Source organism: Hevea brasiliensis, chromosome 15 (genome assembly GCF_030052815.1).
Source record: "Hevea brasiliensis isolate MT/VB/25A 57/8 chromosome 15, ASM3005281v1, whole genome shotgun sequence".
Classification (NCBI taxonomy): Eukaryota; Viridiplantae; Streptophyta; class Magnoliopsida; order Malpighiales; family Euphorbiaceae; genus Hevea; species Hevea brasiliensis.
The window spans coordinates 59,194,502-59,214,194 of NC_079507.1; the positions used below are offsets into that span (position 1 = coordinate 59,194,502).

General features: G+C 37.0%; 2 protein-coding genes and 1 long non-coding RNA gene across 5 annotated transcripts in view; 2 read left to right on the forward strand and 1 right to left on the reverse strand.

The window, feature by feature from the left end:
- Positions 1-228: 228 nt before the first annotated feature.
- LOC110660554 (serine carboxypeptidase-like 50) lies at positions 229-1,976 on the forward strand. Its single transcript, XM_021818903.2, has one exon. It carries the CDS (start codon positions 457-459, stop codon positions 1,855-1,857), a length of 1,401 nt encoding a protein of 466 aa, XP_021674595.2. The 5' UTR covers positions 229-456; the 3' UTR covers positions 1,858-1,976.
- A 196-nt stretch (positions 1,977-2,172) lies between these two features.
- Positions 2,173-3,215, reverse strand: LOC110660555 (uncharacterized). Its single transcript, XR_009144113.1, has 2 exons — positions 3,027-3,215; positions 2,173-2,514 (listed from the first exon to the last, which is right to left on the reverse strand). It is a non-coding gene; the product is annotated as an uncharacterized LOC110660555 (long non-coding RNA).
- Positions 3,216-3,359: 144 nt separating this feature from the next.
- The window catches only part of LOC110660552 (ATP-dependent DNA helicase homolog RECG, chloroplastic), a 41,808-nt gene continuing 25,474 nt past the window's right edge, over positions 3,360-19,693 (forward strand). The window contains exons 1-7 of one of the 3 annotated variants that reach the window (XM_021818900.2): positions 3,360-3,506; positions 3,637-3,723; positions 4,768-4,850; positions 4,941-5,073; positions 5,226-5,849; positions 5,944-6,056; positions 10,991-11,219. In XM_021818900.2, the coding sequence (XP_021674592.2) occupies positions 3,697-3,723; positions 4,768-4,850; positions 4,941-5,073; positions 5,226-5,849; positions 5,944-6,056; positions 10,991-11,219 (1,209 nt within the window). In that variant the 5' untranslated portion in view covers positions 3,360-3,506; positions 3,637-3,696. Of the gene's footprint in view, positions 3,507-3,528; positions 3,738-4,767; positions 4,851-4,940; positions 5,074-5,225; positions 5,850-5,943; positions 6,057-10,990; positions 11,220-19,693 lie in introns of those variants that run through there. The other 2 variants (XM_058136076.1, XM_021818902.2) reach the window with 2 other exon arrangements.

The following is a 19,693-nucleotide window of genomic DNA, read 5'->3' on the forward strand; positions in this document are numbered from 1 at the left end:
ACTAAACAATAATTCGACTATTTTATAATTCAAGATTTGGGTTATAATCTAAAAATAGTATCATTTTCCTTGCAATTTTTTAATATATCATTAATTAAATTTTCGATTTCTGCACCATAAATATAATTACTCTGACACTATGTATTATTAAGAAATCGGCAGTACTCTCCTCTTGAATTTTTGTGTGTGGAGGTAATCTCCTCTTCCTTACATTACAATGTTAGTTGTTCATTATCTTGAAGTACAAAAATTTCATCCATGGCTAACAGCTTTCTCCAATTTTCAGCTTTTCTCTAAAAAGAGTCCTACAAAGAGACAATCAGGCCGCAAGAATCTTTTGACTCTGGATGCTGCCAAGCACAGCTGCCTAAGCAAAATAGCAAATTTCCATATAGCAATCGCAACTTGCAAGCCTAGAGCCTACGATCAGTCTTGACTACCTTCAGGATCAGAAGAATGAAGTCAACCACGAAATTAACCTGCTTCTTGCAGCTCCTTGTCCTCTTTTTCCTCCGCCAATCTTCGGTCTCATCGCCATTCACCACCGCTAATTCAAGCTCTACATTTCCCAGTGAAGCTCTCCCAACCAAATCCGGCTACCTACCCATCAACTCCAACACCAATTCGGCCATTTTCTACACCTTCTATGAAGCACAAGACCCATTCTTACCTCTCTCCCAAACCCCACTTCTCATCTGGCTCCAGGGTGGCCCTGGTTGCTCCTCCATGATAGGCAACTTCCTTGAGCTAGGTCCGTATCGTGTAGTTGATACTCAGAGTGAAAACATCCAACACCTTTCTCTTGAACGCAATATAGGCTCTTGGAACCGCATTTTTGGCCTTATTTTCCTTGATAATCCAATTGGAGTTGGGTTTAGTATCGCTGCTACACCCGAAGAGATACCCAGAGATCAACACACTGTTGCTAAGCATCTCTTTGCTGCGATCACTGGGTTTATTGGTTTGGACCCAGATTTCAAGAATCGTCCACTTTATATCACTGGTGAGAGTTATGCAGGTAAGTATGTTCCTGCAATTGGGTATTACATTTTGAAGCAGAATATGAGGTTGCCAGAGGCACAGCGAGTGAACTTGAAAGGTGTGGCTATAGGTAATGGGTTAACGGATCCAGTGACGCAAGTGAAAACTCATGCTGTCAATGCATATTTTTCTGGTTTGATCAATGAGAGGCAAAAGGGTGAATTGGAGGAAGCTCAACGAAAGGCAGTTGAGTTTGTTAAAATGGGAAATTGGAGTGAGGCAACAAATGCAAGGCTTAAGACCTTGGATTTGCTGCAAAACATGACAGGGTTGGCCACCTTGTATGACTTCTCGAAGAAGGTTCCTTATAAAACGAGGTTAGTCACCAAATTCCTGCAATCAGTGGAGGTGAAGAAGAAATTAGGTGCAAAAGAATCTATAGTTTTCGATGAATGCAGTGATGTGGTGGGGAATGCACTGCTAGAGGATGTGATGAAGAGTGTGAAGTATATGGTGGAATTGTTGGTGAAGAAGAGCAAGGTATTGTTGTATCAAGGGCATTTTGACTTGAGAGATGGTGTGGTTTCCACTGAGGCTTGGGTGAAGACAATGAAATGGGAGGGAATAGAGAGGTTTCTGATGGCGGAGAGAAAAGTGTGGAAAGTGAATGGAGAGCTTGCTGGGTATGTGCAGAAATGGGGAAGCTTGAGCCATGCTGTGGTACTAGGAGCAGGTCATCTTGTGCCTACTGATCAGGCATTAAATTCTCAGGCCATGATAGAGGATTGGGTTATGGATAAGGGTGTCTTTGCTTGCGGGAAAAAGGGGGTTCCGCATCAGACTCCATGGAGTCATCCTGAAATTTATAGCCCTTGATGTTGGTGGATAGATCTGAAATTTTTAACTCATGTTGTTGTGGTATTTTTAAGTGATAAAAGATCTAATGTCCTACTAGTATATTTCATAAATAAGACCACGTTGTGCTTGTTATTTCAGCCAACTGTCCTTTCATTCATGTGACCTGCGAGACATTTTGCAAAATAATTTTTAGCATTTACCAGCAAGGGTACCTGCAAAACTGGAGCTTGCAAAGCAATTTCTTCTTCTGCAAACCATTTGTTTTGCTCAATCTCCAATTAGTTTCCCTGGTTGAGCTTGAGGACATCATAATTTACAGGCCTCCCCTCTATGTCTTCTCGTAGGAATTACTTTGATTCATTAAATAATTATACAATTGCGATCACCACAAATTTTTTTATTTGTAAAGTTACATATCAACTCGTGGAATCAGCTTCACAGGCATAATCTTTTTATAGGAATTATTTTGATTCATTAAAATAGCTTGAACAATTGCGACCACCATAATGTTTTCTTTATTTGGAAGGCGGTGTATCTCAGGCTATGAAATCAAGACTCTTTCCACCTCTCCAATTTCAATCATCACTCATCAGGATCCGGAACATATCTCGTAAAACATCTCTAAAATTGATGAGCAGTCAACGTCAGCACCCAGTAACATTTTACACTAGGTAGCTGCAAAATAGCAACAAGCAAATCAAGATATGTTTTCAAACAGAAGAAATACTACTATCAACCAAATTAAGCAATTAAACATCAAAATTGTGTCAGATGGTAAAAGCAAATGATTTGCATGAGCTTAAAAAAATGCCTCAGATTAGCATTTTGGCACATTCCTCATCGCAAGCAACAACCCATGTAGGAGAAAACTCTACACAGAGCGCAAAAATTGTTGTTGCCGTTCATGTCCAAAAGTTCTCCTCATCGGCAGTAACAAGTCAAGCAAATCAATTCAATTATAGTTAAGAAAAATCCCATAAAAATTTGACTATAAAGAATTGGTCATGTAATGGCGTTTGGAGGCGGGCTTGTGAGAAGGAGAAGATGAGTACCCAAAAGAGAGATTAGGCGAAGAACCAATAATTTCTCAATCAGAAATACCCATCAAGCACAAAAAACCCGTACTATGATGCCATTAATTTTGATGTCTGGGGCTGGAAAAGCAGGGCATCCGGTAGAGAACCTACCGGCTTTTGGGAGCCACTGATTTATACTGCTCTTCCCTGTTTAATCCAGACCCATTTTGCCTCCCTTGTCAAGATGGAGAATAACTAATTGACCTGAGGAACACGGGTAGAGAGCGGATGTAGATCTAAACGCCGGTATAGTAACAGCGTTTGGGGTTGAGACCTAGCTCATCTGGTTCACTCCTGAAGAGAACCCTAGAAACACCACCTGTGTGTCATATCGTATTTATACAACTAGTCGCAGGGATGGAGGGTGGGCACGTGAGCTTATGCACGTGCTTGACCACTTTGACATACATTAAAAGGAAAAAAAATATAAATAATATCTGTTGCCACTTGCTAGAGAAATGAATTGGGCAGGGCCGCGTGGAGAGTGAACTGGGCTTCCTCTAACGTTCCCTGCCAGTCGAGCTCTTCGACGCGAGCTTCTTCCTTCGTACCGCACTTACAAGCGTCGGGATTTGAAGTCTTGAACACAAGGTATTTCGTAATTCCTTTCATTTACTATTTTCAATCTTTCTATCTTCACTTGAAAAGAAAAGAAATGGAAGCATTTCCCAGCAAGCAACGTGGATTTTTTTCCAATTGAGTCGATCTTCTGTTTTTGCAGGTTTTGTGGATATATGTTTAGGAATGTCCTTCTTGTGCTGTAAGGTTGTTTCAGTTTCACATGGCACTGTCACTATCAGCTGTGCAGGCATGTTGCCGTGTGTTTACAATTTTACACATATTTCTTTGGGCATTAGATAACTCCATGAATTTCTTTAATCCTCGTATTAATGCTATTTTTACTTTCCTGTTCTGATGTGAATTGCTTTTCTTGATTGAAATGTTGTCTAATATTTTGGAATTTTATGAGCAAAGTCTCATTCATAATGGAGCTGTTTGAACTTCTTTTTCTTGACGATTCTCTCAAATGGCCTCTTTATTGGGTTTAAAGGACAGGTTTCTCCTTGCTTGTAGATATTTGAAGGAGGAAAGTGCCATTCATTTAATCATTCATTCTGAAGTTGTTTATGAATTGTTGGACTTCAATATCTTGCATATGTTGGATTTTATTGTGTGCTTCTGAGAACAACAAAGGCATTTTACAACTGTTTCCAAGCAGAAGAAGAATATATGGGCTTACTTTCTCATCTATGTTTCTGGATCATGTAGAGGAGAGGAATAATAGGATGTTATTGGGGCATTTATTGCAGTTGCTAAGTTGAAATCCATCCTTTTTAAGTGTACATGGCTTTGTGATAAGCTAAATGTAGATTTCTTGACTTTGTTTGAGTTGGGAAATATGGTATGCTACGGCTAATAATTTTGTTTTGATTTTTTATCGTCTTAGTAACTAGTATGGCTTTGCGATAAGCTAAATGTAGATTTCTTGACTTTGTGAGTTGGGAAATATGTTATGCTACGATTAATAATTTTGTTTTGAATTTTTATCTTCTTAGTAACTAGTATGCTCCTCATGTACATGAAGTAGGCATTATGTGCCTTTCTGTAGGCACTCTCGTTATTAATATGACACTTTTTTTCCCTCACTAAAACCTTGTTTTTCGAATTGCAGTTAGGAGTCCTTATCTTCTTCTACTTTAGCATCCTTAGCATCTTTATCTTGGTTGAATCTATGAATTTATCTCTTGTTGACAGTTTTATTGTGTTATTTTTTTTACTTCAATGTTCTGGATTTAACACTTCAAAATTCAAATGAGCATGAAGACTGAAATGATTAAAGATTCTATTTCAGTGTATTAGTGGGAAACAATTGAGAAGTCGAATTTTCTTCAAATTTGGAAGAGGACGTCGAAATGCTTTGAGTTGTAGAATGAGGTACTTATTGTATTCTTACATTTCTTGCTTAATAAAGGAAGGGAAGCCGTATTTATTTCTATTAGTTTGAAATGGCTATATTTGTTGTAGGTTCACTAATTTCCTCTTGAACATATCAAGACTGTGTTCTCGATCCAAGCATAAGTTTTCAGAAAAGCTGCTGGATGAAGTAAATAAGTATAATGTTCCAAGCATATCTGATCAATCAAAGTTTCTTAGTAAGGTAAATTATGTTTGCATAAAGCAATATGATGGTTGCTTCCCTTGTGTGCTCCAAGGTCCTCTTAGATGTGAGGGTTGGTTCCTTAATGCTCCAAGTTTTTCTTTAACTTGTTATTCTGGATACTCCTTAACTTGCAATCTGCTTCATTATAGGTATCTGTGCTGATGGAGTATGATGGTTTTAATGAGTTAATTGAGAATGAAAAAGCAGAAAAGCAATCTGGTTCAGATGTCAATGATGCTGTAGATGATTTTGATGTCTCGTTGACACGTAAAAGATTTCCTTCTATTGTTTTGGGTAATTCTCCTCCTGTAGAATTATATGATGAGACTACACAGCACTTTGAAATGAAGAGCCCTATACCAGCTGAAAGTTATAAAGAATTTCCCTCAGATGCTCTGGGTGAGAAATGGGTTGATCTAGATGACCTTTCTGAGCATTGGCCATCTTCAGGCACCCTTCCAATTGAGAACTCTTCCATATCAAAAGAACAAGGCAATGGTAATGCAAGCATGATTAGTGAATCCAGGGATGAAAAAACACATATCTTAAAAGAATTAAAAGAGGAAAATGCATACGGTTTGCCATTATATTCTGAGGACATGACTTTGGAAACACGAGAAAAATTGGATTATAAAGTCAGCATGGAGGAATATTCTAACAAAGTGGTGCCTGAATCACAGCTAAGTGCTACATATCTTGATACATCTATCAGTTGCATTCCTGGATTAAGTAAGAGACAATGCCATCAGCTAGAAAATTGTGGTTTTCACACGGTATGTCTATTGGAGATTATTTGAATAGAAAATTCCTTTCTGGTTCTTATAATGAACGAAGGCATGGGTTCTCTCTGTTGTTGTTGCTATGCAGTTACGGAAACTGCTGAATCATTTCCCTCGAACCTATGCTGATTTGCAAAATGCACAAGTTGGAATTGATGATGGCCAGTACATGATTTCTGTTGGGAGAATTTTATCTTCTAGGTATTTAGACATTGTTCCCTGAAAATTTTATTTTTGGAAGAAGAAAAGGTTACACAAGTTTTACAGGGCCATAGTGATATTTTTTCGTTTGTTTGTATTTTCACAAGTTCTCTAGATGCTTGCTTACGATTATATTAGGTTTTGGCAAAGAGTGAACTTTGATATAGCTTGTCTTTCTGATCCTTTTCTGAGTTACGGGATGGGGGTATCTGAACCTTACACTACCTAATAAAATCCCAAGCTTTAACTGCTTGGATGTTCCTTTTGGAACAGTATTTTGATATAGTTAATAGACTTGAATAGTGTGTTTGAATATGGCTCCTGGATAATTGGAATTGCAATAAGTTATCAGAAGTTCCATGCAGTTCTCTGCTTGAGGCAAGAATAATAATCTAATTTTTTTGTAAGGGTTATGTACAATAAGCTAACATAATCAAGATAAATGTGATCATAATTGTCAAATTGAGATTCAAAATCTTCATTTTGTGAATCAAGCATTGTGAATGGAATACAATCATAAGGTTCGATAAAAATTCTCAAAATCAATTAAAAATTATTTATGTTCTAAAAAATAAGTAAAATAATATATCACAATGACACATTTTAATAAATATAGAATTATCATTTAGCTAATAAGAATGATGCTTCATAATAGAATAAAATATTCTTATTATGTTATGTGGTTTTATGTCATAAATTGTGAACTCGTTAATCGTAGACAATGATTATCATTATGCATGTATTGAAACTCCCATTTAAATATGAGCTAATAATTAAATAAGAAAAAAGATAATGTCTTAAATTAAAAGGTCATAATATATTAATATAAAATGAAATTTGACAACTATAATTAGAGAAGTATATTAACTCAACTTAACTCAACTTAACTTTTATCCCAAAAATTTGGGTTCGGCTATATGGATTCTCTTTCTCCACTCTAAACGATTTTGGGTTAAATCCTCGGAAATGTATAATGCTTCTAGGTCATGTTGTACTACTTTCCTCCAAGTCAGTTTAGGTCTACCCCTTCTTTTCTTTCTATCCTCTAACCTAATATGCTCTACTTGTCTAACTGGAGCCTCCGTATGTCACTTCACATGACCAAATCACCTCAATTTCCCTTCTCTCGACTTATCCTCAATTGACACCACTCCAACCTTTTCTCTAATACTCTCATTATGAACTTTATTTAGCCTAGTATGGCCACTTATCCACCTTAACATTCTTATCTTCGCAACTCTTATCTTCGCAACTCTTATCTTAGACACATATGACTTCTTCAGTGCCCAACACTCACTAGCATATAACATGGCCGGTCGTATGGCTGTATGGTAAAATTTTCCTTTCAATTTATTGGGAATCTTGCGATCACATAAAATTCCCATGGTACATTTCTACTTCAATCATTTGGCTTTAATCCTATGACTAACATCCTCCTCACATCCCCCATCTACTTGAAGGACTGAGCCGAGATATTTAAAATGATTACTTTGGGATAATATCACTCCATCCAAACTAACTCCTTCCCTATCACCAGTTTGACCTTCACTGAACTTGCAATGTATGTATTCTGCCTTCGTTGTACTTAACTTAAAGCCCTTTGACTCTAGATTACTTCTCCAAAGCTCTAGCTTTCTATTGACTTATTTTTGCGTCTCATCTATTAGAACTATATCATCCGCAAACATCATGCACCAAGGGATACTCTTTTGTGTATGTTTCGTTAATTCATCTAAAACTAATGTAAAAGTTAAGGGCTTACAGCTGAACATTGGTGTAATCCAACTGAGATAGGAAATTCTTTTGAGTCCCTTCCCACTGTGCACACAATAGTAGTTGCTCTTTCATACATGTCTTTCAACACTTGTATGTACCAAATAGATACCTCCTTTTGTTCTAACATTCTCCATAAGATATCTCTTGGAATACTATCATAAGCCTTCTCTAAATCGATAAAAACCATGTGTAAATCTTTCCTCACATCTCTATATTTCTCCATCAAGCTTCTAATGAGAAAGATCGCTTCCATAGTTGAACGACCGGGCATAAAGCCAAATTGATTGAGAGAGATAGAAGTATCATGACGTAGTCGATGTTCCATAACTCTCTCCCACAACTTCATAGTATGGCTCATGAGTTTAATTCCTCTATAGTTTGAGTAACTCTTTATATCTTCCTTATTTTTAAAAATAGGTGCTAAAATACTCCTCCATTCATCAGGCATTTTCTTTGAATTTAGAATCTTATTAAATAATTTAGTGTACCATGCCACTCCCATATCTCCTCAATACTTCCACACTTCAATTGGTATTCCATCGGGTCTACAGGCGTTACCCACTTTCATTCTCTTAAGTGCTTCTTTTACTTCTAAAGATCTAATCCTTCTATAGTATTATTCACATTCTTTTCTATTGCTCTGTAGTCTATAGTCACGCTATTACCATTTTGACTATTATTAAAGAGATCATCAAAATAATTTCTCCATTTTTCTTTAATGTCTTCATCTTTCACCAACACTTTTCACTTTTCCTTCTTTATCCTTAATGCACCTAACTTGATTGAGATCTTGACATTTCTTTTCTCTCCTTCTTGCTAATCTATAAATATCTTTTTTCCCTCCTTTAGTTTCAAGTTTCTCATATAACTTTTCAAAGGCCTGCGCTCTTGCTTGACTAACTGCCTTTTTTGCTTCTTTCTTTGTTATCTTGTACTGTTTATATGCCTCATTATTATCATACTTAGGTTATTTCTTATACCATTCCCTCTTTCACTTCACTGCCTTTTGTACTTCCTCATTCCACAACTCTCTCTCTTTTGAGGGTGGTCCATGTCCTCTAGACTCTCCAAGTACTTTCCTAACTACTCTCTAATTTTTGATGTCATCTGTATCCACATACCATTGGCCTCCATATTCAACTTCCATGCTTCGGACTTGAGAAACTCATTTTTGAACTTCACTTGCTTTACTCCTTTGAACTCTCACTAGTTTGTTCGAGCTACACTATTTCTTCTAATTTTACTTGAATTGTTCCTAAACTTGACATCCAAGACCACTAACCGATGTTGACTTGTTAAAGCCTCTCTCGGAATGACCTTACGATCCTTGCATAGAGCTTTATTTGTTTTCCTGGTTAAGAGGAAGTCAATTTGGTTTCTATGTTGCTCACTTTTGAAAGTCATTAAATGTGACTCTCTTTTTATAAAGTAGGTATTTGCTAGTATTAGGTCATATGCCATAGCAAAATCCAAAATGTTTTTTCCCTCCTCATTTCGGTTGCCAAATCCAAAACCTCGATGAACATTCTCATAACCTTGCCTATCACTTCCTATATGACCATTCAAATCTCCACCGATGAAAATATTCTCTTCATTCGGTATGCTTTGCATTAGATTATCTATATCTTCCCAAAACTTTTGTTTACTCTCACTATCTAGTCCTATTTGTGGGGCATAAGCACTAACTACATTTATTGTTTCTCCTTCTAGTATTAGCTTTACTAGTATAATTCTATCTCCTACTCTTTTCTCAACTATTACAGCCTCTTTTAATGTCCTGTTTATGATTATGTCCACTTCATTCTTATTTCTCTACTTTCTGGTAAACTATAGTTTGTATTCTGAATTACCCACTTTCTTGCATTTCTCTCGTACCCATTTAGTATCTTTAATGCAAGCAATATTCACCCTTCTTCTTTCCAAGGTATCCACAAGTTCCATCAATTTTCCTATAAGTGATCCAACATTCCAAGTACCAACCCTGATTCTCCTCCTATCCTGTTCCTTCCTAATTGATCTCCTTCTATGATATCTTCTATTGTTCTATATGCCTATCTTGTGTTTTATTCCGCTATTTGTTTTATTATCTGTTCTATGGACTAACTTCTTTACCCACACCCGTCCATGATGTGGGGACCCTTGCTCATTTAATATCACACCTAGGCGTCGGCATGACGTGTCACTTTCGGTGACTGTCCTACGCCCTTGCATATTTCTCACTACACTCGGGCTCCAATGTAGTGCGCCGTAAGTAGTGGACGTCCCAACGTCTATATCATTTGAATTCATATCATAAGATGTGACGAAATTTTTATGCTGGTTGTTATCTACCGCAGCCCTGCTCCTTTATCCGGGTTTGAGATCGGTTAAGCACAAACTACTTAGGCGAAGTTTATAGAAGTATATTAACAAAAAAAAAAAAAAAGAGAACGAAAGAAGAGGGAGAGGGAAAAGAATGGCTAGTGGAAGAAAAATAGTTAAGTAAAGGTTTTTTTATGCACTTTTCATAGTAAAAAATGAAGTAAAATATTAAATTTTGAAGTTATAAGTCTAACAATTGTGTAGAAAAAGAATCGACTAAATCGCTAGATTTATATCAAATCGTAAGATTCGGTTAAGATTTAGGTACATTTGAGATTCACCTTATGGATTCGAATTGCTAGGTCAGGGAATCGAATCAAATTGTAATATTCTAATAGAGAATCATAAGATTTTAACAATAGTGAATGCAATCCTTTAGTTAGTTAAAAGGAGAGGATGAAGATATTACAATGTAGCTTATGCATTCATTGGTAGAGGAACTTAGAATTATGACTTTTAGTTGTGCGCCCCCCGCTTTCCTGCGCAGCTTTTATGTTCCTTTTATGGCTTTCTTGTTTTCTAGTCCTTTCCTTTGAATCAAGTCATAGACTTGTTTCTTAAGCACATTATTAGTTTCAACATATAAACATGAAAATATTTAGGTCTTGGCTATCATTATTGTTTATTGTTTTACCATCATTTACGCATTTATCTTTGCCTGTAGAAGCAAATTGTCTCCATACACATGCATATTGTATGAGTGTTTGTATCTGAACGTACAGTAACCATTAATATAATTAATCATATGAAGAAATCTTATGCTTTGATATTGATAATATCTACCATTTCTGTTGCAGGGGAGTTAGAGCTAGTTATTCTTTTTCATTTCTTGAGGTGGTTGTGAGTTGTGAGGTTGCGGGTGATGAATCTAAGCGTACCATTGAGGACATTGATAGTGCAGGAAAGAAAACCATTTATTTGCATCTCAAGCAATTTTTCCGCGGCACTCGTTTCACTAGTCAACCTTTTCTCAAAATTCTTCAAAACAAGCATAAACCAGGAGACATTGTTTGTGTTAGTGGTAAGGTAAGCTGGTCTTTTCCATTATTCTCTGCTTTATTTGCTCTCGTGATGTTATAATCTAAAGTTGAATTGTTTCATAGCTAGTCAGTAACTTGAAGTGCGGTAAAGTTTTTTCATAATGATTGATGGTTATTTAGTTTATTTGTTTTTGTCTAATTGGATTTTTTTTTTTTTAATTTTTTTGGCTTCTTCTACTCATCTTTTTTGTCTTTAGTATTCTTCTTGTTTATTGAGGTATGGCCTTCACAATATTCCTCTTTTCAATGTAGCTCTTTAGAAAAGACTCCATTGGGTGGATTTTGGTTCTTGAAAATTTGAGCATTAATGGTAAATCCTCTTATTGTGGGTGGGTTATAGATAAAGACTAAATGATGCCTAATTATCTTGTCTATGAGTCTTTACCTTGATGAGAAGCCAGTAATTGACATTTAGTATATAAATGCAAGTTCAATTTCCATGCTATTTGGAAGGTCATTGTATCAATGATGTAGGGTAGATTTAAGGTTTGCATGTGAATACCTATTTGGTGGATTGGGCTTTGATTGTACAGGGGATTTAGGGTTAAAAGTTAGAAGGGCTTCCAGGATATTTTAGACTATTGAAATTGGATTAATTAATGTTTAAGCATAAAGTTAGTTTTTTCATGTCCTAGAATCATAAATGTCTACTTTTTTTTATTAAGTGATTTAATCCATTCATTGCAAGAAGTTCAATGCTTCATAGAGGTCCAACTTCCGCTCTATAAACCAATTTTATTGTTTGTCTATAAACTGGACTTTGAAGGCAACAACATTTTTAGTTGCCGAAGGTATGCATTTTCAATAATTATCCTGCTATCACATGCTTAATTACAATGAGTCTATTTAACTTTTCTTTCCATGGATAGTATTTCTTAGAAATATTCAACTTAAGGTCAATGTTGAGGTATAACCGTATCAATACACTTTTTGGTACCCTTTGTTGATATTGTATCTTATCTATTTATGTTATTTGCTGTATTTGAGCAGTGTAATAGGATTACACTTCCTAAGTGTGAGAAAATAGAACAGAAGAAGAATATTGAAAATGATTGAAGAACTTGTTATTTCCTCAAGCCAATGGTGTCAATTTATAATATGTACAGGACAACTAAATAGGAAATACAATCCTAATTAAATACGTAATTATAACCACGATTCTAGCACCAAAATATATTCACACAGTCACTACAGATACACATATCCTAGCTATTTATGGTACATATCTTAACACTCCCCCTTAAGCTGGAGCGTACAAATCATATGCTCCAAGCTTGTTACAAATATATTCAATCCAAGAGTGTCTGAGAGATTTTGTCAGAATATCTGCTAATTGGTCATTTGAGCTAACAAAGCTAGTGGCAATACACCCAGATTCAATCTTTTGTCTGATGAAATGACAATCCACCTCTATATGTTTCGTTCTCTCATGAAACACTGGATTAGAGGCAATGTGAAGTGCAGCTTGATTGTCACATATTAGTTGCATTTGTTTAATTTCCCCATACTTCAACTATTGGAGAAGTTGTTTCAACCATATAAGTTCACAAGTTGCCAAAGCCATAGCTCGATATTCTGCTTCTGCACTTGACCTATCAACCACATCTTGCTTCTTACTTTTCCAAAAAATCAAATTACTTACAATCATAATGCAATATTCTGAAGTAGATCGTCTGTCTGAAGGAGAACCTGTCCAATTTGCATCTGAGTAATCAATAATTTGTGAATGACCCATGTCTTCATATAATAGGCCTTGTCCTGGAGCTTCTTTAATATATCTGAGTATCCGAATAACTGCATCCCAATGACTACTACATGGTTGCTTGGAGCTAACTGACCACACTTACAGAGATGTCTAGGCGTGTGATTGTAAGATAATTGAGTTTTTCAACTAATCTCCGGTATCTACCAGGATCCTCCAATGGCTTCCCCTGTCCAGGAACAAATTTGACATTTGGATCCATAGGAGTATCTGCGTGTCTACAGTATAACATGCCCGTCTCTGTCAGTATATCGAAAGCATATTTCCTTTGAGAAATGGCGATACCTGTCTTGGATTGTGCCACTTCAATCCCCAAGAAATACTTTAGCTTCCCAAGATCCTTAGTCTGAAAATGACTAGACAAGTGTTGCTTGAGTTTTGAGATCCCAACATGATCATTTCCTGTAATAACAATGTCATCAACATAAACAACGAGATAAATGCACTTATCATGGCCATTACGGTGGAAAAATGCTGAATGGTCAACTTCACTCCGAGACATTCCAAATTGTTGGACTACAGCACTGAATCGTCCAAACCATGCTCTCGGAGATTGTTTCAAGCCATATAAAGAACACTGTAGGCAAGACTCTAAACTAGACTTCCCCTGAGCAACAAACCCTGGTGGTTTCTCCATATAAACTTCCTCAGCTAGCTTGCCATGTAAAAAGGCATTTTTGATATTCAGTTGATGAAGTGGCCAGTGATGGATGGCAGCTAAGGAAATAAGAAGGCGAACCGAGACAATCTTAGCCACAGGAGAGAAGGTCTCACTATAATTGAGGCCAAAGATTTGAGTATAGCCCTTTGCAACAAGGCGAGCTTTAAGTCTATCAATCTGGCCATCAAGCCTCACCTTGATTGTATAAACCCATCGACAGTCAACAGTAGATTTGCCATTTGATAGTGGCACCAAATCCCAAGTGCCATTGTTATGGAGAGTAGTCATCTCTTCAACCATTGCATTACATCATCCTGGATGTTTCAAAGCTTCTCTAACAGTCTTAGGTACAAATAAATTAGACAAAGTGGTGACAAAAGCATAGTAGGAAGGAGACAAACAATGATAACTCACAAAATTATAAATAGGATGAGGATTTCGAGACGAACGAATACCTTTACGGATGGCAATGGGAGGAGTAGCATCGTCTGTTGAAGGTGAGACCGGAATAGGTGAAGATGAAGGAGGGCGAGAGTCACCAGGAGCCGGTGTTGTACCTTTATCAAGCAAAGGAGCATCAATGATGTTAGTGGGAGGATGAGGACGACGTGAGTAGACGTGTAGAGGTGGTGGACTGATTGGTGGTGGAGGAAGAGTAGGAACTGGTAAGGCGGTGGGAACAAAAACCTTGGATGCGGTGTTGGAGGAAAAATAGGGAGATGTTTCAAAGAAGGTTACATCAACTGACACAAAGTATTTATTTGTAAGTGGATTGTAGCATTTGTAACCTTTTTGAAATCTATAATATCCCAAAAAGACACATTTTATTAATTTGGGCTGAAGTTTGTCTTTGCCAGGAGTGTGTATCATAAACAAAACAAATACAACCAAATACACACAGGGACAACTGATGGGCATCTTGGTCGGGAAACAAAATGGAATGAGGACTTTGATTTTGCAGAACAGAAGAAGGCATTCGGTTAATTAAGCAACAAGCTGTAAGAATAGCATCTCCCCAAAACGAAGAGGAACACTATGGTGAATGAGTAAAGTGCGGGCAGTCTCCACTAGATGATGATTCTTTCGTTCGGCAATCCCATTTTGTTGAGGGGTATAAGTACATAAAGTTTGGTGAGTAATACCCTAAGAAGATAAGAAATGAGTAAAGGGAGTAGACAAATATTCTTTTGCATTGTCACTACGAAGTATTTTAATAGAAACACCAAATTGATTACGTATTTCAGTAGAGAATTTTTGAAATATAGAGAATAATTCAGAACGAGTCTTCATTAAAAATAACCAAGTGCAACGAGAATAATCATCAACAAAAGTAACAAAATAATGAAATTCCAAAGTTGTACTGACATGACTTGGACCCCAAATGTCTGAATGGACAATTTCAAACATGGCTTAACCTTATTATTGACTCACTTGGGAAAGGAAACACGACTTTATTTTCCAAGTTGACAGGACTCACATTCAAAAGAAGATAAACTAGAAAGACTAGGAACTAATTTTTGCAATTTGGCCAGACTCGGATGACCTAGAAGATTGTGAAGAAATTAGTGGAAGTGGTAGAGGCAAGAGCAACTGGAGAATTTGAAGTAGAAAGATGGTACAACCCTTGTGATTCACATCGTACTCCAATCATCTTCCTCGTACTCCGGTGCTGCACAACAACAGAGTCAGCTGTAAAGGTGACAGAACAATTGAGATTTTTAGTCAATTTACCAATGGAGATTAAATTATATGGGCATTCTAGAGTGAACAAAATTGTGGTTAAAGGAATAGATGAAAAGATTTTTACTTCTCCTATGCCCTTAACAAAAGTTTGTGACCCATTAGCCAAAGTAACTTTATACAAAACTGGAGGAGAAACTAGAGATGAGAAAAGACTTTTGTTACCAGATATATGATCAAAAGCACCAGAGTCTAGGATCCATGGACCAGTAAGCGAAGACTATGCTAGACAAGCAAAGGAATTATCAGAATAAGCACTATTCGAAGATTGCTGTTTGGCTGTTTGATATTGCAAATACTCCTTGTAATCAACTCCAGTTAATAGGATATAATCTGACACCTGATCCTTTCCATCAAGTAATGGAAGAATACCATTTTCACTGGATTGAGCCATATGAGCAGTTGATTGGCCCACATTATTTGACTGAATGGGCCGTGGTGGTCGACCATGAAGGGCCCAACAAGTGTCTCTAGTGTGATTACTCTTATCACAATAAGTGCAATGGAGTCTTTTACCCTTGCCTCTCTGATATGTACCCTGTCTCGATTGGTTTCCACTTTGTGCAGTTACAACTGAAGATTCAATTCTGGAGAAATTATTCTTATTAAGTGAGATGTGTAGAAGCCTGGCAGACACATACTCTAGAGTGAGAATAACCGAACTAGTTAATATCTGGTCTCTAATAGAATCAAGGTTAGGTTTTAGCCCAATCAATGCCAAAACCATGAAGAACCTGTCCCGCTGTTGCTCAGAAATATTATCAGTACATGGCATGATAGAATTAAATTCATCTTTCAGTGGTTGTATCTGTCCCAAATAACTAGACATATCTTGTTGATTTTGCTGCAGATGAACCACATCTGATACTACCTTATAAATATGCTGCACATCATTTGTATATAAGGTTTTCGCCTTAGTCCAGAATTTGCAATAGGTTTTACAAGACCGAAAAATATTAAGTAATTTTGGGTCTAGAGAATGCCACAAGAGACTACATAATTGAGCATCAAAATTAGTCCAATTAGCTCTATTTGTTAAAGTTATATCTATGACATTTTTAACGAAGTGGTCATCATACCCCTGCCCCATAAACCATAATTCCACTAACGCAGCCCAAGACATATAATTTTGACTTCCTACTAATTTAACAGTAGTAATAGCTGGTGAATTACCAATGGAAGAAAATATGAGTTTGAGAATCATAGAACTTGTGTTGAATATGGGTGTGAGAATCTCAGAACCTGTGTTGGAGGCTGTATTGGAGGACTCCTCAATCTCAGACATTGGCAAGAGAAGCACACTGAAATGTTGCTCAGAAATACGTCAGAAAAGCCTACTATATGAAGAGGTAGTGACCAAAAAGTGAGAAACAGGTGACGGGACGAGCGTGGTTGAGGTCGCTTGAGGTCGACGAGTCGACGGGAGGAAGTGCCGGCGAGAGAAGATCGCCAGAGAGGGCTCATGCATCGGCGCGTGTGACAGCGGGCTGACGGCGTGTGAAGGCGCTTGTACCGAAGTCTTTCGCCGGCGGTCAGTGGAGAGGCTGATCCTGAGCTGGGTAATCCACTAGGCTAGGCTGTGACAGCCACGGACTCTCAAAAAGTGATCAGAAAAAGAGGAAAAGTTCCTCCCTATGAGGACTTTGTTTCAGATTTCAAATCAAACCCACCGAGGGCTCTGATACCATGTGAGAAAATAGAACAGAAGAAGAATATTGAGAATGATTGAAGAGCTTGATTATTCCCTCAAGCCAATGGTGTCAATTTATAATCTATACAGATACACATATCTTAACACTAAGTATAATAGTTATCTGCTGCTGTGTTTAAGTAGTATAATAGGAGTCAACTTCCTATTTGTAACATGTATATATATATATATATATATATATATATATATATACCTAAATAGTTGTGAATGAAATATATACAAATTTTCTCCCAAATCTCTCTCTCTCTCTCTCTCTCTATCTATTTCTCTCTCTCTCTATTATTCTTACATGTTATCAGAGCCTTAAAAGGGCTTGATCTTTCCTTTGTCACTATTTAAATGAAAAAAAAGAGAGAGAAATAGAGTAACGACATTGTTGTTCTTAGTTCATTATTTGCCGAAGGGAGGTGGACTACACCACCAGCCCAGGTCAACTCCCTTATCGCTAGTGAGTCAAAACCAAGAAGGCCGGCATTGGAATCCCTGCCGTTGATCACCACGCACCGCCACTTCCTGTCTGGCGTTGCCACATGCGATAGCGCATGACGCGTTTTTTCGGCACCCCTCTCGCCGGATCTTGCACTGGAAAACTCGCCTGAGGAAGGCGCCTAATTCCAGCCTTGCACTTTCTCCTGTTTTTCTTCTTTTCTTCTGGGCTTCTCCAAACAATAGTTGCAAGTATGTGTTCACTCAACCAAGAATAGCAACCTTGGTGTGGATAATTGATATTCAAACCTATTCTAAGGTTTTATTCTTCTCTAGTGAGATCTACAACAATATTCAACATGACTGAAATGGGAAATTCCTCCAATTCAGGTGAGTCTAAGTCAATTTTCTCTTCTTTTTCTAATTCTCTAACAATTACTGCTGTTAAATTACAAGGTAGCAACAACTATATGTCATGGTCAGCCTCAGTAGAGTTGTGGTTTGTGAGACAAGGTTATGATGATCATGTAGTTAAAGATGCTAGTGAAATTGTTGCAACAGATAGAACTAATTGGAACAAAATTGATGCACAATTGTGTAGTCTTTTATGGCATTTCTTGGACCCTAAATTACTCACATTATTTCAGTCCTGTAAAACTTGTCATAAGGAATAGAGTAAGGCTAAGACTTTATATACTAATGACATACAACGTATATATAAAGTCGTCTCAGATATTGTCCACCTCCAACAAAATCACCAAGATATAGCGAGTTATTTAGGGCAAATAGAAACACTAAAGGATGAGTTTAATACTCTGATATCATTTTCTGACGGCATTACTGCACGAGCAGTAACGAGACAAATTTTTCATGGTCTTGGCTTTGATAGGGCTTTGATCTGATCTAGATCCTATACGGGATCAAATCTTGACGGGTTTTGTTATTCTTTCTTTGGAAGATGTCTCTGCTCGGTTATTGTGCATTTCTTTAAATGCAATTGATACTAATGAAATTGAGACATCTGTGTTAGCTGTGCAAACTGGCAATCAGTAGGGACAGGGTGGTTTTTGAAAAAGGAAAGGAAGAGGCTCTAAATCTCATTGTACCTACTGTGACAAAAATCACTGCACTCGAGATACTTGTTGGGCATTGCATGGCCGACCACCACGCAACAATCAATCCAACACAAGCCGACTTGTTGCTCATGTGGCTCAGACCCATGGGGATGGACTTCTTCCATTACCTGATGCGAAAGATCAACAGTCCAATTCTGTTGTCTTAACTGGACCTGACTACAATGAGTACCTGAAATATCTAGCTGATAAACAATAGTCATCCTCATCTAGCACTTCAAACTTTGATAATTTTTTTGCTTATCTGACCAAGTCTACAACCATTGGATCATGGATACTAGACTTCGGTGCATCAAATCATATCTCTGGCAATCAAAACCTTTTCTTTGATCTTAGATCTCCTTCAATTTTCTCTAAAGTAACACTGGCTAATGGCTCACAAATTGTGGTTAACGGAATAGGAGAAGTTCAACCTCTTCCCTCTGTTTCTTTAAACTCAGTTTTATTTGTACCTGAATGTCCATACAATTTGATTTCTATTAGCAAATTAACCAAAAATCTTGATTGCTTTGTCATTTTTATGGCTAACTCTGTTATTGTGCAGGACCGAGGTATGGGAAAGATGATTGGAACAGGATATGAGTCACAAGGACTGTATCATCTGTCTACTTCAAGATCACTAGTTGCTTTTACTTTTGATGCATCTGTCGATCTTCTCTATAGCCGTTTGGGTCATCCAAATCTCACCAAATTTCAAAAACTAGTACCTAGTTTTTCTTAATTGTCTTCTTTACAATGTGAGTCATGTCAACTTGGGAAACAAACTCGAGCTTCCTTTTCTAAGCGAGTCAATAATAAGGCCACATCTATGTTTGATATTGTACACTCAGACATATGGGGTCCAAGTCGTGTTAGTTCAATTTTAGATTTCATTATTTTGTTACTTTTATTGATGATTATTTCCGTTGCACTTGGGTATTTTTAATAAAACATCATTTTGAATTGTTTTCTAATTTTTTAAAATTTTGTGCTAAAATTCATAATCAATTTGGTGTCACAATTAAGGTATTACGCAGTGATAATGCAA

Excerpts from the sequence above, each read along its gene's own strand:
- LOC110660554 (XM_021818903.2), top strand. The coding sequence starts at position 457 with ATGAAGTCAACCACGAAATTAACCTGCTTCTTGCAGCTCCTTGTCCTC.